The sequence below is a fragment of the Acinonyx jubatus genome, chromosome A3, assembly GCF_027475565.1.
Source record: "Acinonyx jubatus isolate Ajub_Pintada_27869175 chromosome A3, VMU_Ajub_asm_v1.0, whole genome shotgun sequence".
Taxonomy (NCBI): Eukaryota; Metazoa; Chordata; class Mammalia; order Carnivora; family Felidae; genus Acinonyx; species Acinonyx jubatus.
In genome coordinates, this window is record NC_069388.1 from 12,600,354 (window position 1) to 12,618,076 (window position 17,723).

The 17,723-nt window shown below is 43.6% G+C and overlaps 1 protein-coding gene across 3 annotated transcripts in view; it reads right to left on the bottom strand.

The window, feature by feature from the left end:
* The window catches only part of ARFGEF2 (ADP ribosylation factor guanine nucleotide exchange factor 2), a 102,665-nt gene that overhangs the window by 58,175 nt on the left and 26,767 nt on the right, over window positions 1-17,723 (bottom strand). For 2 of the 3 annotated variants that reach the window (XM_015082668.3, XM_027046747.2), the window contains 6 exons: window positions 9,036-9,104; window positions 6,749-6,900; window positions 3,995-4,125; window positions 2,607-2,841; window positions 1,858-1,957; window positions 970-1,109 (listed from right to left, as the gene is read on the bottom strand). In XM_015082668.3, the coding sequence (XP_014938154.2) occupies window positions 970-1,109; window positions 1,858-1,957; window positions 2,607-2,841; window positions 3,995-4,125; window positions 6,749-6,900; window positions 9,036-9,104 (827 nt within the window). The remainder of the gene's footprint in view (window positions 1-969; window positions 1,110-1,857; window positions 1,958-2,606; window positions 2,842-3,994; window positions 4,126-6,748; window positions 6,901-9,035; window positions 9,105-17,723) is intronic. The other variant, XM_053199842.1, reaches the window with a different exon arrangement.

A 17,723-nucleotide genomic window follows, 5' to 3' on the forward strand; every position in this document is an offset into this window, starting at 1 on the left:
TGGAGCCTGTTTCCGATTCTGTGTCTCCCTCTCTCTCTGCCCCTCCCCCGTTCATGCTCTGTCTCTCTCTGTCCCACAAATAAATAAAAATGTTGAAAAAAAAAATTAAAAAAAAAAAAAAAATAAATAAATAAAAAAAACAAAAAAAAAAAACCAACAGGGTCTTAACCAGTGACTGCCCTCCCTCCTGAAAAAAAGAAAAGAATTTTACATCATCCAGCAAATGAGTGATTCTGGACATATTCTTACTCCTCAGACACTCACAAATGCATTCCATTTTAAGGTTTACTCTACAAGTAAATAAAAATAGTGTTTGTTTCTAAGTAGCATTCCTTAAAAAATCGAATGTGAATCACAGATAACCTAAAGAAATACAACTAGTTTAAGACTCAAAACAGCATCTAAGGTGGCACAGCTCTCTCTGCAAGTCTAATGACAGCTATGGACTTTCTACGGAAAATGCCCGTACACCAGAATTGTACCCATAATTCCAGGCAGCGCAGAGACCTTCTGACCAGTTCCCTCAGAGACCTTAGGTTAAGATCCTGTTCTCTGTGTAGGCACACTAACGAGGCAATCTGATAAGAGGCAATGTCCTTTGCCTTACTGGAGCCTGGGATCCTGTTTTCATTCAATCTTTGGAACGGTGATTAAGTGTGAACTCACTTCCTACAGTTCTAGGCTCAAATGTCACCCTGGAGGGACTACCCTCATGACCCCATTAAAAGTGGCAATGCCCTCACTTCTAGGACTCCTTTATCCCCACTTTATTTTTCTCTACAGCTTATTTCTTCATTGTCTGCTAGTAAGTGTCATGACCACAGCAACTGTGCATGCTCATGGGAGTGTCCTTTCACCACTGTATTCCAGCACCACGGACAGCGCCTGCCTGACACAAGGTCATGCTCCATAAATGTTTACTGAAACAAACGCACATTAAGTAGAAATAGGTGTTCTCAGTGTCCTTACCTGCAGAGGTGTCATTCCCAGCTCATGTCCACTTCTTCCCTGAGCGATTTTGGATAAATCGTTTACGAGGCGCTCAAAAATGTTAGCAGCATTTAAATCACAGTCGTAGTTGACGTAAATATCTACAACACACTGGGCATCTTGGAAAATAACACACAGATATTAGAAATTCTGATCAAACACACACAGCAGTTACATTTTCTTATCACATGAGATTCCTTTTATAAAAATGCTTCCCTGTACACTACGGACTCGGGTGGACACACCTCCCTCAGGAAAAGTGTGTCAGACGTTCTAGAAGTCGGGAGGCCCGCTTTCCAGGCCTGCCTCAGCACCGACTGAAATCTCAGGCATCCCATTCCACCTCTCCAAGGCTCACTCTCCTCAAAAGAAGTAATGATTGCCTGATCCACCTCTTAAAGTTATGTAACTAATGAAATCATGCTTGATGACAGACAAGAGGGGGTTTGATTGATAGCCCCCACAACTGTGCGTTCATAAGGTAAATCCAAATTTACCTTAGCATCCAACCAGGGGTTAGCAGCACCAACACCTTGGGTCCTATGACTAACAAACTGTTCAGGTTGTAGGTAGAGTGACCAAGTCTCCTAGTTTGGCAGGATGATGGAGTTTCCCATGATGTGGGACTTTCTGTGCTAAGACCACAAAGTGCCAGGCAAACCGGATTGAGCTGGTCATCCTCTAAGGGAGAGTGGGGCAGGACTAGACAGTACGTTAGCAGTAGCCTTTAAGGTAAGGATTTTCCAGCACTGCATTAAAACTGTAACAGCATAAAGTAAAGGGCTCAATCTGGATTCTGGAAAATCAAAGCTTCAGAAGCATTTCTGGGTAAGTCAATGGATGAGCACACCCTCAGGGTGAAAATACCTGCACAGATCCTTGTCAGAGTCTGAATGACCATCCACCTGTGCTCAAAAGAACTTGTTGATGTTTCTAAAATGTTCAGGAAAATCTCTTTGAAAAAGACCTACATGGCATGGAGACAAAGGAGGACACCAATTAATCCAGTTTAAATTAGGGCTCAAAAACCCCAAAGGCTTTAGGGGATAGGCAGAGCGAAGCAGCCTGGGCAGAAGTAGCAGAGCAATGCACACTCGCACTGCTGAGGCGCACTGGAGCCCCGGCCTCCTGTGGGAACGGCTAGTGGGGTGGGGTGGGCCCACAGTGACCTGGAGAACATGGGCCCCACCGGAAACAGGACCAGCTGCTCCTGAGCAATGAGTGAGAGGAGCTGCCAGGCACAGTTATGTGCACTAAGTTCTGATTTTGAGAGAAACCAGAAATCTGGATTTTCACGTAAAATCTGACTTCTCGATTTGCCAACTATTTCAGGTTATTTCAAACAATTTACAGGCTAAACAAACATGTTCAGGTGACTGAGTCCAGCATACAGACCATTTGATTTAAACTTCTGGTTAAAATGAAACGCACACAAGATTCTGGGGCAAGGACTTTTAGGAAAAAGTACTCTCTTGCTCATTCAAAAAGTCCTTCTTTGGGGTGCCGGCAAGTAGACTGTGTAACTCTAGTTCCTGGAGACTGTGTCACCAGGGGTTAACTGAGTGTAAGCGTCACCATCACTAAAAAAAAAAAAAAAGTCATTTCAGAGCCCATACCTCTATCTGCATTTTCAAGTGCATTTTAAAGTTTGAGAGAAGAGTAAGAAAAATGGCAAGAGAGAGCTCAAAGACATCAGGCACTGAAGAGACGCCGTTTTTGGACAACGCCACACAGAGATACTGCTTGATTGCGTTGATGAACATCTCGTGAGTCCTGAAGACGGGGCCCGCGTTCTGCAGCACGGACAGGAGCAGCTGCAGGGAGACCACCTTGGAGCGCAGCTCGTGGGATCTGGGACAGAAAGTGAGAAACGGTGACGGCGCTACAAGATTTCCATTTCAAGAAGCATGTTTCTTGACAAGGCTTTGCTTCTCTACCAGTGGGTAGTGTTTTCTGAGAGCCAGTGAGTTAAGGATTGTCACCTGCACCTCAATGCCAAGAGAGTGAGGGCAGATGGCATGAGGTGGGCCCTCCCAGAGGACTGTGAGAACAGGAACTGCCAACTCCTGCTTTTTTTCTCTCCCTGCCAAAAATAGGGAATACAGCAGGAGCAAAATAAGTGTAAACTGACTCCAGAAAGCTGGTTCTACAGCTAACCTAATAGAATCAATTACTTTACATTATACATGTGAAACTAAACGTGTGTCCTGCTCCATGTTTATGGACAATGCAAACAGGGCTCTTTATCCACCTGTCTCCTGCTCCCCACCACCACCCACAGGGCTGCAGAGAAAGGGAAATTTTCCTGAATCATCTCCTTAATGGTCATCGTGTCTCAACAGAAAAGCTGAAGATTATTATTGGCAACTAATAATAACAGTGACTATAAAACTCATAAAGTGCAGGGCCCTTGCACTCAGGATGCGATTACATCATCTCATGTAATTGATCCTGCAAGGCAATTTTCCACATTCCCATTTTTTCAGATGAGGTTCAGTAATTCATATGGCTGTGGAGTTGGTCTCAAGCGAGCTAGGAGGGAATGCAGCTTTCTGGCTCCAAAGGGCTATCATCCTTGCAGTAACTTGTTCACTACAAAGAATGTTTTGGCTTCTCTGGGTTGAATCTGAGTCTTAAATCTGTACTCAGGGAAGCAGAGGTTTCCAATGAGGGCAGGGAAGTGAGGTTTGTACACATCCTGCCTCTGCCCACCCCGCACTAGATTAAATTCATTAGTTAGGAAACAGAGGGGGCACATTCAATATAATGACTATTTTTCACACACAAACCAAGGAAAGCAACACCAGGCAAAATCTTGGTTGGTGTGGGCACAGAGACAACACATTATGAAAGGGCTGTCGGGACACCAGGAATGTGGAAAGCTGTAAATTCCTGCATTTGCAGCAACCATGGGAGAAGGCACTGAGATTTTTTTGGAACCCCCAAGATCCTCCTGGGTTATCTGGGTTATGTTATACACAGTCAAGAACTGCTGTCCGCTTACTTTGGATCTGGGGGGCCTTCACCAAGGGGCTTCATGGACAGCTTGCAAAGGGAGCGAAACACCAGGAAGGCGTCCTTCTGGAGAATGTGAGAGAACCTAGCGGCCACCTGATGTCCCTGTGCATCTGATTCCTGAGATTAGAAACAAATAAGAGAAAAATCAAACCGTCAAAACCAAATAAGAACTCTTCCCAAAAATAAGAAATATAATTATCTCATGGAAATCAAAATTTTTTTATTTATTCAATGGGGGAACTGAGGAATGTGGGGAAGGGGACAATATGTCAAAATAGGAGCAATAGGGGAGTCATTATAGCAATTCTAAAACCTTGTTCCTTGTCCTTTAAAAAGTGGGTATGGATGACTTAATGATAAATGAGCAAACATAAAACCATTAAAAATCTAAGACAAATACAGTTGACCCTTGAACAACACGGGTTTGAACTGCACGGATCCACTTATCTGCAGATTTTTTTCAATAAATACGGTACTGTGAATGTTATTTTTTCTTCCTTATGATTTTGTTTTCTCTAGTCTATTGTTAGGAATATAGTATATAATACATATATATGAAATATGTGTTAATCAACTGTTTATGCTATGGGTAAGACTTCCAGTCAACAGGTTAGTAGTAGTTAAGTTTTGGGGGAGTGAAAAGTCATATGCAGATTCTCGGCTGCCTGCCCCTAGCCCCGGCATTATTTAAGGGTCATGTGTATAAGTAATTCTATTAGCTTGGATAGCAGTATTTCTAAGAACGCTATTGCAGGGTAATAGGGGAAAATGACAGGCATTTTAAAATATACTTCTTTAACTAAAAAGACTATATTTAAAAATTAAAAAAGTATTTGTAACATACAACAAAGATTAATACGCTCAACATACAAAAAGTTGTTATAATTCATTAAGGAAATACAGAAACCTTCCACCGAAATGAAAAGCAGGCAAAAAAACATGAACAAGCAATTTACCAAGAAATGCAAATGACAGATTCACCTAAATAATCTTACTACTGATTATTAAGGCAGGATCTTTCTCCCAACAGACTAGCAAAATTCTGAATGAATTCTATTGCCAGGTTTTAATGAGGGAATGGGGAAATGAGCACTGATAGCCTACAGGTGGGCAGAAATTTGAGCATTACCTTCCCAGCAGGCTAATGTGATGTTAAGGAACAAAAGCCTTAAAGCTTCCAACTCGTGACCCAGCAATATCACTTGTAGGAATTTATCCTAAAGAAAGAATTAAGGACGTGCACAAGATTTATCTATAAGGATGTTCATTATAGAACCATTTCCTGTGATAAAACTGAAATGACATAAAAACCTAATGGGGAATTGGTAAAATAGATTATGGTAATCTATATGACAGAATTTTACATGACCACTTAAAAAATTTGTTAGGTCTATACGTACTCATGTGGAAAGATGTCCATAAAACAGTGCTGAGTGAACAAAGTAAGTCATGGCCTGGTATACAAGGCATGTGTCCTCATATAGATTTAAGTACATCCCTGTTAGTGCATCCTTTCTTAATGGCAATGACATAACCCCATGGGGACTGCAATAGACCGAATGCTTATGCCTCCCACCCCCATTCATAAACTGATATCTAATCACCAAAATGATGGTATTTGGAGGGTGGGGACTTTGGGAGGTGATTATATCGAGAGGGTGGAGTCCTCATGAATGGGATTAGTGTCCTTATTAAAGAGGCCCAGAAAGCTCTGTAAGCTCAGTAAGACGACAGCCATTAGTAAATCAGGAAATGGGCCCTCACCAGACACCAAAACTGCTGGTACCTTGATCTTGGACTTCCTAGCCTCCAAAACTGTGAGAAGTAAATTTTTATTGCTTATAAACCACCCAATCTATGCTATTCTGTTATGGCAGTCCAAACAGACTAAGACTGGGACAGGTATTGGTACTTGGTGGAAGGATAGGGGGCGGGTTGAAAAAAATCTTATTCTTTTTATGTATAAAGCACAGACACACACATAATACATAAACAGATATCCAGTCCATCAGTGGCTTTAAAATTCATGAAAGGGGGTGGTAAATCAGAAAAAGGAATATATAAAAAGGCTTGGGGGTGCTAATAATGCAAAAGGTTGAGAAACACTAGTAAAAAGGTAAAGGCAGTGGGTTCAGGTGGGATGTTAACATCATATCTCTCCCTGTTTTGAATGCTTACATACAGCATTTTCAAGAGAACAACAAAGCTATTAAAGAAAAATAATATGGCAGACAGATCTAGGAGTCTGAAAGATGTTCGTAACACACATTAAGTTTCAAAAGTAGGTTACAAAACAGCATGTATCTTGTGTGATTACATCTAACTGAAAAAAAAATATGAGAAGGGGAGAAAAATCTAGAAGGAGGATGTAAGTAAAATGTTGCCAAGTGTTATCTCTAGGTTAGGGGATTATAGATGACTTTTACTTCCCTATTTTTCCTCCTCGGTATTTTCTTATTCTTCTGTAATGAATGTATATTAAAGGAGAAGAAAAAGGGCAGGAAATCTAAGTTTTTACAAGTCTGAACAACCAGCGTTAACAACAAGGTCCTATACAACCAACAGTAACACATTCCGAGAATGGAACCTACTAATACAAAGCGTATCAGGCCAGGACTGTGTGACTAGCTGAACAGGGGTTAGCTGGTTTTCACTCGCTTCTTCTGCTAGAGATTTAAATCTGCATCTTCTAAAAAAGGAAACTTCGAGACGCATCTGTATGGGAGGATCAGCAGCATACCAGATTATCCGCTGATGACAAGGACTGCCTGTCGTCCGCTATCCCGTTGGTCTGTGAATCTTCATCAGCTGCTGGGGGCACAGCACACTCCTGGCGCCCCGTTTCACCTGGGACCCTCTCAGGTTCTGTCAGACGGTGCTTTTGTGCTGCTTCTTAAAACACAGGTGCAGAAGTCATCACCAAATGAGTACTTGGTCTAAAAGGCGGCCTGACCCCAGGAAGAAGTTATTCACATGATTTGCCAGCTCCTGCTTTTTCCCTTTTCCCTTCGCACTACCTTAAGAACTGACACAATACTGGGGCGCCTGGGTGGTGCAGTCGGTTAAGCATCCGACTTCAGCCAGGTCACGATCTCGCGGTCCGTGAGTTCAAGCCCCGTATTGGGCTCTGTGCTGTCTAGCTCAGAGCCTGGAGCCTGTTTCAGATTCTGTGTCTCCCTCTCTCTCTGCCCCTCCCCCGTTCATGCTCTGTCTCTCTCTGTCGCAAAAATAAATAAACGTTGAAAAAAAAATTAAAAAAAAAAAAAAAAAAAAAGAACTGACACAATACCGAAAAAGGCTTGGCCAAAGCAGTGCTTAGACTTTACATGTGTCCGTTATCCACAGTCCCATTCCCTGGAGGTTTCATTCATACCACAGTCCATGTCAGTGGGGTCTCTAGAATTGAGCAATACAGCAGCCTACCCACCCCTGTCCACTTCTGGAAAAGGTTAGAAGCAGCTAAAACTGCAAAGCACAGATTTTTGTTTTTAAAGGGGCTACTAATATAGGTGTTAAAGAAGAGCCATGTAAATAAAAAGAATTTGATAGTTATGACAGGAGACCTTAGTCATGGAGTGGAGGGAGAAGGGGACCCAAAAAAAAAAAAAAAAAAGACCTGAGCTTCCTGGCAGCCATGTGAAAAGGGAGAGATAAAGAATTAAAACTATTCTATTTTACTTTTTTTAATTTTTAAATGTTTATTCATTTATTGAAATAGAGACAGAGCATGAGTGGGGGAGGGGCAGAGAGAGAGACAGAGACACAGAATCCGAAGCAGGCTCCAGGCCCTGAATTATCAGCACAGAGCCGGATGTGGGGCTCAAACCCACAAACCATGAGATCATGACCTGAGCTGAAGTTGGATGCTCAACCAAGTGAGCCAACCAGGCACCCCAAAACTATTTTATTTTAAAGACATTTCTACCAGAGTGTACATTTTTATGTTCTATTAATTTAATTCTACATTACATAAATAATGAATTCTATGAATACAGATTGGTGGTAACCTAAATTAACAAAAGGACAGGGCTTAGAGCAGTGTATCAAACTTCTTTGACCATGACCCTCAGCAAGAAATGCATTTTAATGGCTTGCCTGGGTGGCTCAGTTGGTCAAGTGTCTGACTTCAGCTTGGGTCATGAGCTCAAGGTTCTTGGGCCCAAGCCCTGCGTCTGACTCCACGCTGGCAGTGCCGAGCTTTCTTCGGATTCTCTTTCTCCCTCTCTCTGTTCCTCCCTCCAACACGTATGTGTGTGCGTGTGTGCATGTGGGCTCTCTCTCTCAAGGTAAAAAAAAAAAAAAAAAAAAAAAAAGACCCAGTACACGTGTGCATATAATAACCGAAGCACGTTTCATGAAACAGTGCTTAACATTACCATCGTGATGTATTCAGTTTCTGTTCTATTTTCATTTTATTCTCTCTCCTTTAAGAAAGGCTGATTGTAACCCCTGCTAAGTTAATGATTTCTCAATCCACTAATGGTTTACTGCCCCTGGAACCAAGTGTTCAACACATAGGCACTGACGTAAGATTTGGGGCAAAAACAAAGAAAAAACTCATCCAACAGTCATTCTGAGCTATACAAGTTTAATTCCACCAAAACCACACCATAAAACTGAGAGCGCTATGAGTGAAGACTAACAAAACAAAGGTTCCCTGTGCATCTGATACCCACTGACGTGATACATCAATGGTTGGCCATGAACATTCAGCAGCACCTCAGGACTCCCAGCCACTCCTGGGATAAGCTGGATATATATGGGAGTGGCTTTCTGTCTTTCGTGTGGAGCGCCCAATTCTAGCACCGTCAGACTGTGCTTTCTGAACTCTGAACCTGGCCCTAGTGAGAATAAAATTAATCACTAAAAAGAAGTAATTTCTGAGTTCCACATGAAAGATGGGCTGATACAGGCAGACTCAGTTTCCATGACTTCACCGAGGGTGGGCACTCCACCACTAAAATTATCTGCCCAAGGACTTTTTTGGAGGAGTGTGTAGGAAGAAAGGCTGGGCTCTTGGTTCTTACCTTTAACAGCAGATGTGACCACATCTTCTAAGATCTCCTTGACCACCTCCTGGGCTCCGTCATCAGTCCCTACACACACCCAGAGACATAAACAAATACATATGGGTATTTCCAGGGAAAGCAAAGGAAGGGGCAGAAGGTCACATCTCAAAAGGCAAAGGGGTCAAACGAGTCCTCTCCAAAGCCAAATCGGATTATGCCAACGAAAAACAAGTCCTGTGCAATCTGGAAACTCTCAGGCAGTGTCTGCCATGACTTTGAGTTTCCTTTTGTGGATCTCTCTTCCTTCTTAAGTCACAGCTATGCGGTCAAGGGCCCTCTCCACCACCCCAGAGTTTGAGGCAGGAGCCGCATCTCACCCAGCTATGCTGCTCAGCAGAACAAAAGACAGGGCTTTCTCTTGTGCTTTCACATCCAGTACCCCAGGGCCTTGGGAAGTGACATGCCCCCTGCTGCCTCTACTCCCCCACACTCTGACCCCAGAACTCAGCATGAGACTTCTAATGTGGTGAGGATTTAGTAAATTTTAAGTAAAATTATTCTGTACACTGTTAATACTTACTTAAGCAAAGGGCTTCAGCACCGATTGTTCTAAAACTAGTTTTAGGAGAAGTAGTAAACAGTTCTGGACTTGACTTTTAGTCTTCTCAAACATCACACTGACCAAAACTTAACAGAGCTAAAATACCCCTTTAAATTCTTCCTCAATGAGGACTTTCAATCAAGCCCTTATTTTTATGAGTTCTGTGCTTGGCCCAAAAGGTCCTAGAGAACAGCACAATGTATTTTCATTTCCACTGAGCACCTGACCCACCCAAACTATTTATTTGCTCCCCCTCCCTGACCACACACACATGCCCCAAGCTTTACGGAGGTACGACTGACGAATGAAACTACATAATAAGTATGTAAATGGCTAAGTAAATCTCTGGAAAACGTTGATGTTGTGTACCCTTTTCTTAGAGGGCAAAAAAGAACCTGAATGAAAGCAAGTCCAGAGCCGCAGTGACAATCTCCTGTACCCACGTCTTCATCTAAACAAGATGAGTTAGACTAGCTCCGCGTGTGACATACTTCAGGCATTATTGTACCACCTTTGCCATTTTCACACATCACTCGTATCAGTATATTACACGTGTACATTTAACAGTGCTCTTTACATTAACTCACCTTAAACAAGAATATTCACAAAACCGCAGGTTTCATGCACTAATTATATTTTCTGAATGCATGTTAAAATAAATGTGTAACTATTAAAATGAAAACTGTTTACGCATGAGCCACCTAAAATCACCTCATCTACATGTGACAAGATGTTTCCAAGTTCCTTCCCAGTTCCAACATTCTCTGATGCTATATGTGCTGCTCCCCGCCACCCCCACCACAACCAAGCTTCACTGAGGTATAAGCGACAATTAAGACTTGTATATACTTGGGGCACCTGGGTGGCTCAGTTGGTTAAGCATTCAACTTCGGCTCAGGTCACGATCTCGTGGTTTGTGCGTTCGAGCCCTACGTCAGGCTCTGTGCTGACAGCTTGGATCCTGGAGCCTGCTTCGGATTCTGTGTCTCCCTGTCTCTCTGCCCCTCCCCTGCTCACACTCAGTCTCTTTCCTTCTCAAAAATAAACATTAAAAAAAAAAAAAAAAACCCAAACCTTGTATATACTTAAGGTATACAACTTGATGATTTGATATACATATACATTGTGAAATAATCACTACAGTCAAGCTAATTAACGCATCTATCACCTCACACAGTTACCATGTTCTTCCTTTTCTGTGTGTGGTGAAAACACGTAGACCTACACTCAGCAAATTTCAAGTGTACAACACAGTATTGTTAACTATGTTTATACTGTTGGCATTTTGCACCTCCAGAACTCTGCCCCTTACATAACTGAAACTCTGTACCCCTGACTAGTACCTCCCCATTTCTCCAACCACCATTCTACATTCTGAGTCAATGACTCTGACTACTCTAGGCACCTCATCCATGTGGAATCACACGGTATTTTTCCTTTTTTTTTTTTTTTTAAATGTTTTGGTTTTGAGAGAGCGCAAGCAGGGAAGGGGCAGAGAGAGGGGGACAGAGGATCTGAAGCAGGCTCTGCGCCGAAAGCAGCGGTCCCAATGTGGGGCCCTAAGTCATGAAATGGGAGATCATGACCCGAGCCCAAGTCAGACACTCAACTGACTAAGCCACCAAGGTGCCCCCAGCAGTATCTATCCTTTTGTGACTGGCTTATTTCACCTAGCACAATGCCCTGTAGATCCATCCATGTTGTTACAAACATCAGGATTTTCTTCTTTTTTAAGGTGGAATGGTATTCCAGTGTGCGCGTGCATGCGTGTGTGCGAGCGTGTATGTATGTCTGCACTTTATCCATTCATCTTTTGACATTTAGATTATTTCTGTATCTTGGCTATTATGAATAATGCTGAAATGAACACGGGAGCGCAGATGATCTCTTCGAGATCCTGATTTCATTTCCTTTGGAGATATACCTAGAAATAAAACTTCTGGGTCATAAAGTAGTTCTATTTTTAATTTTCTGAGGAACCTCCATACTGTTTTCCATATGGGCCGTACTGATTTACACTCCCGCCAACCGGGCACAAGGACTCCCTTCTCTCCACACGCTCACCTAGCTCTTGTCTTTCACCTTTCTGATAACAGCCATTCTAACAGGTGTGAGGCGATAGCTCATTGTGGTGTTGATTTGTATTTCCCTGATGATTAGTGAAGCTGAGCACCTTTTTAAGTATCTGTTGGCTACTTGTATGTCTTTTTTTGAGAAATATCTATTCAGGTTCTTTGTCCATTTTTCAGTGGGTTATTCGGGGTTTTTTTTGTTTTTGTTTTTGGTTTTTTTGCTGAGTGGTGTAAGTTCCTTGTATATTTTAGATATTAACTCCTGATCAGATATATGGTTTGCAAATAGGTTCTCCCATTCCACAGGATGCAGTCAAACTCCACTGGTTGTTTCATTTGCTGTGCTTATGCACTGTTTTTAAAAACAGCTGAATTAGCTGTGAACATTTAAGAACTGGGAGACATGTCATAAAAATCCAGATGTGGCTTCAGAAAAATTATCTGGCAACATCAGGCCACAGTGGCTGGACCCAGGAGTAACTGCCCCCTTTAGCCAGGGTGTGAACTCTGCAGATGTCCTGGTGCCTCGGTCCTTGCCAAGGTCAACGGTCTTTCATCCACTGAGGACAGGTGCCATCACAGTCAGCAGGAATGTGACACATGTCTGTCAAGAGTGCAGAAAAAGGGACACTGACGGGGCTGGGTATTTGAAAGACATCAGAGAGACAATGTTCCCTTGTGGAAGTGACTTCAACATGGTAAGGAGGAGTGAAGGCTCTGGAGCCAGTGTGTCTGGTTCAGGTCCCCACTCTGCCACTTCCCAATGTGGGGACTTAGGTCACTTGACCTGCTCGAGCCTCAGTTCCTTCAGGAGCAAACAAGGACGATTTCCACAGCACTTACCTCTGGGGCCTCGTGAGAATTCAGTAAAAATAATACCCAGAAAGCATTTCAAACGGCGCCCGGAGAGTGAGGAGCGGAAGGTTCATTTTTCTTAGGCCTGCAGAGTGTGACTGTGGTAAGATGCTCATAAGGTGCCCTCAGGACAGAGGACGTCTCATCTCTGTCATCTGCCTGGCCCTGGAGACTAAGTCCATACTGAACTTTCCCAACTAACCACGCGGAAAGCGGTTTCAGTTACTTCAAGCCATCACTATCTTTCATTCTAAAGAATGTCCATTTCTACAGGGATCTTCCTCTTCCCTCACTGCAGTTTTCCACTTAAACAGCATCAGGCCCACCATTATTTGGAGGGATAACAGTGTTTAACTCATTTTCCTCAATAGGCTGGATCCATAATGGCACCTGTCAAAATATTCTCAGGCTAGGAAGGGGTGGGAGACGCAGGAAGCCCTAATTCCAACAGAAGGTTCCTGCACAGGGAGCTGCTGCTGAAGAGTCCCCAGAGAGGCCCAGAAGTAGCAGGACTTCCCACAGTACCCCATGAAGCTGACTGCTTCATGTCAGCCTGGGGTAGGTCTCAGGAGAGGCCTTTCTGGATGACATAATAACCACTGAGAAGTATGCTGTGTTTAACTTTCAAGCATGCTGTCAAAATGTTAGGAAACCAAATCAAATCAAATCAAATCCTTGGAAGGTTCAGAGTATACTTAAAACACTCCGGTTTTGCTGGTTCTCTGGGATGTCCAGCAGTCACCATTTGGCCATTACTGATTAGGCACCAGATCCTACCTGTTTCACAGACTCTGTCCCTAAGAGGGTCACCTTGAATACGTTCAGATGAAAGAAAGCCTTGCTGCCATTCCCTCCCTAGCCAGCAGGAGAATAACCTCCATGGTGGGTACGCCAGGTCCTGACTCATACCCTTAGTCCTCTAACAGAGCTCTAATTTTGTTTTGGAAGGGGCTGTCCCTAGATTCCTGGCCATCCTAGCAGATGGTAGCCATCTGACCAAGTTGCGGCCAATGAGGGGTAAGTGCAAATTACTGGAGATTGCATCGGGTTCCAGAAAGACTCCTTAGAAAGGGGCATGACTCAGCCGGGAGTCCTTTAGTCCCACCCTCTTCCTCCTTTCTGCCTAGAGCAAAATGACAGCGTCTGGAACCATGAGGTAACCTGGAGGATGAAAGTCACAAACTAAGAATAACCGGGGAAAAAATGGAAGGAATCTGAAACAGACCCACCCACATCCCTGCTTTCTGTCCAGCAAAGCAGGGGCCATGGGGGATGGGGGGAGGTGGGGTGGGAAGATGCACTCACTCATTCGTGCAGTTAACATATTGTTAACATATTGAGTGCCTACAAGTTTGGCACCGTTCCAGGCGTTTGGACTCTATCACTGTTTAAAACAAAGATCCTGATCCTCATGGTGCTTACATTCTAGCTGGGATAGTAAATAACTATACATGCTGTGTCCTACAGCGCTAGGGGAAAAGTAGAGTGGGAGGAGGCAGATGTGGGATTGGAAAGGACAAATGTGAACCCATGGTGACAAGAAAACGTGACATGCCTGTTTCCTAGAAACTGGGGTTTGGTTGTGCCCAATGTCCAAGCACTTGGTAACATGTAAGAATACTAAAGGGAAAACATCAGGGAACATAGCTGTTTGCTATCACATTCCAGCCACACACCAGTATGGTTCCTCGACAGGAAGAAATACATTAGGCAACCTCCTGTTGCACAATAAATGTCCCTTATACAAATGTTGTAACCCCATGAGCTGAAGCCTCCCTGCCAGACAGCCTGTGTCAAGAACAGGTCAGAAAGGAGGGGGACCTGTGGGTACATTTTGTTATTTTCATAAAGTATTGTTCCGAGACAATTTTTGTCTTCTCCACAAAAAAAAAATAAATAAATAAATAAAAATAAAAATAAAAATAAAAATAAAATAAAATAAAATAAAATTCCTAAAGCAGAAGATTGGGTGCTAACATGGAAAATAGGCTCATGTTATTCTACAGGACCATGCCTACCACCTTCACATCTGGTTACCATCTTAACCGTTTGCCACTGTTCCCTAACTCCTTTTTTATGCTGAAATTTACTTGAAAGCTAATTATAGCAAACAAACACTTACACAGGTCCCAGGGCCAGTCACTGGTCTCATTGGACTCTCACAGACCCGCAGGGCAGGTACTAGCTGTAGGCTCATTTTACAGATGAGGAGCCTGAGCCCAGAGAGGTTAAAGATTTCCCCAAGGTCACAGAGCTACTACAGGGTAGAGTCATGGTCTGAAACCAGGCTGCCTGATCAGAATCTCCATATTGGTTAAAAAGAGGATAGCTTTTCTCTAGTGTATAGTACTTAGGGACTGGGTTGTTTTTCTCTTAAAGAATGAGATGCAAAAAGAAAAAATGAGCTAAGAAATCTTTAAACCCACAGGTATTTATGTACCCACAATACTCATTAGTTGTATAAATGTAAAAACGCTAATGTCTCATGCATAGTGGGAGTCAAAAAGTCAGGATCTTAAAAATGATCTTAAAAGAAAACAAGAAGTGGGGGGCCTGGGTGGGTCACTCAGTTAAGCGGCCAGCTTCAGCTCAGGCCAGGATCTCCATGAGTTTGAGACCCCTGTCAGCCTCTGTGCTAACAGCTAAGAGCCTGGAGCCTGTTTCAGGTTCTGTGTCTCCCTCCCTCTCTGCACCTCCCCCGCTCACGCTCTAGCTCAAAAATAAACATTAAAAAAAAAAAAGAAAGAAAACAAAAAGTGACTGCTACTGGGTACAGGATTTCTTTTGGCTATAATGAACATGTTCTAAAATTGACTGTGGTGATGACTGCAAGCTCTGTGAATACACTAAAAATAACTGAAGCGTACATTTTAAACAGGTGAATTTCTGGTACGTGAACTGTATCTCAATAAAGCTGTTTTTTAAAAAATCAACAAGACTAGCCAGGCAATGAGGAGGAGTGTAAATGGACAAATGGGGTGAGGTCCCCTAGGGAGACTGCTGGCTGTGCCCCCAAATTCACAGAAGCTAGCGTATCTTAGGTTCAAAGATCTCATTTTGTAAGTTTACAAAGACCAATCTAATGCATGTCTTGGACAAGCTGATAAAGATTCACCAAATGATTACTGACTTATCAACTTAGAATGAAAAACTTCTCAGCGGAAAGAGATACTCAAGTCTGCTGGCGAACTGTCTCCATGTACGCAAATTTCACCGTGGGAGGCAAGTGATCCCAGGAAGGCCGTGGGCAGAGCTCTCGGTGAATCAAAAAGGAACATGTGTGTGGAGTGCTCAGATGGCGAGCTCGGAGCCTGACACAGTGACCAGCTGGTGAGGGGTGGCTCCAGGATGCTGAGGACTACAGGATGGACCCCACAGAAGGGCAGGCTGTGTTACCGGCATCGCGGAGACACTAGAGCCCGGGCCTCTCAGTGGGCCTCGACAGCCTGGAGTCCAGCCCAGGGTGCCGTCTCCCAGCACCGTCACCTCCACCACCTGCCTCTCACGCTGTCCTTCCTCTTTGGCTTCTATGGCTGCTCAACCCCTTCTTCTGAAAGAGAGGTTCTTTCTTTAGAGCTACATCTTGAGAACCAGAAGCCACTCATTCTTTTCAAGGGTAACAGACCCACTTCCATTCTGACCCACTATTTTGCGGGTTTGCTACTGGATTCTTACTGGCAATCCGATTCCCATATTCTCGGGAGAAGCCTTGCAGAGGACACCAAGTACTAGCAACAAAACCCACAGCAATACACGAATTACAAATCATTCTTTGTTACTCCACAACTTTAAGTTACGGTGTTTCTGCAAAACTGCATTTTAGAAATCAAGTTTTTTTCCCCCCATTCATTCAAAAAAATGCATTTACTGACAGTCTGCCGTGAGTGCTGGGCACCATGCCGGTGTTGGGCATACAGTGGTGAACACAGCGGTCTAGATCTCAGCCCAGGGATAAGTGAACATAAATCCTTCAGTGATCTCAGGTAACAATAAGTGCTTTGAAGGAAAGAAGAGAGGCTGATGGGGCAGAAGGAGTGGCAGCTTCAGAGAGGGTGATCAGTTCAAACAGGGATACCTGAAGATGGGGGCGGGCGGGGCAGGGAAGGGACAGGAAGTGCAAAGGCAACAAGAGTACGCATGGCACTTTCAAGACAGAAACACTGCCTGCACACTGGGTGGCAAACAAGGGGGAAAGACGTGTAAGAAGGGGATAAAGAGGTGGGCAGGAGCTGGTCACACTGGGCCTCGGAAGCCACGGGGCAGTGAGGGCACAGATTTCATTCTGAATAGGATACAATGGGAAATTACCAGAGAGGGTTGGTGGTGGTGGGGGGGGGGGGGGGGTGTGCTGGATCTAATTCATGCTTTTAAGACATCACTTTGGATGCCATGTACAAAATGGGCTATAGTGGAAGCACTTTCCTGCAGCTAAAGAGACTGACATTTGTATCTGCACAGCTACGCTTACTACCTCGCATGTGTTTAAATATTAATACTTATGGATTGACCACAGCCTGATAAGGGTTACAGTAAAAACCTGGTCCTTGCCCTGAAAGCTTAAGAAGACAAAGATGGTAACAGATACAGAGGGTGGGCCAGCAGTTTCTGAGCACGTTCCCCGAGACACAGGACAGCAGGACTGAGGAGACAGCAACTCTGTGCTCGCGCTCAGGCACGTGCCATTCTTAGTGGCAACTTTTTCTTTTGTCCTTTCCTCGAGTAAAGATACAGAAAAACCTTCCAGCAACAGCACTTGGTCCGCTCCTGTGTATGCCAAGCATTCTGATAAATAATAGAGGAACAAAAGCTCTCAAATATGGATGCTTTCACAGAACACACGACCAACAGAAATTGCCATCAATAATGGGACAGAGGAATAGATGAGATAAAGTATGAAGATGGGTCAGATATTTCATGCAGACCCAAGCAGCTAGAGTGAAGAATTACTGGACAAGTATCACCGGGAAGGTACCTTCCTGAAAAAAATAAGAATTTGAGAACTGGTTCATAAAAACTGCCCAGGGCAACATGCAAACACTCAGAAATACTCTTAGGATAATCCAATCCACCATCTCATGCCTGATGTTTCATTTACTTGGAGACTAGAATCAGCTGTGGGATAGCTCTTTCATTTAAAAAAAGCAAACAAAAAACCATGCAACATACTAGGTCACAGAA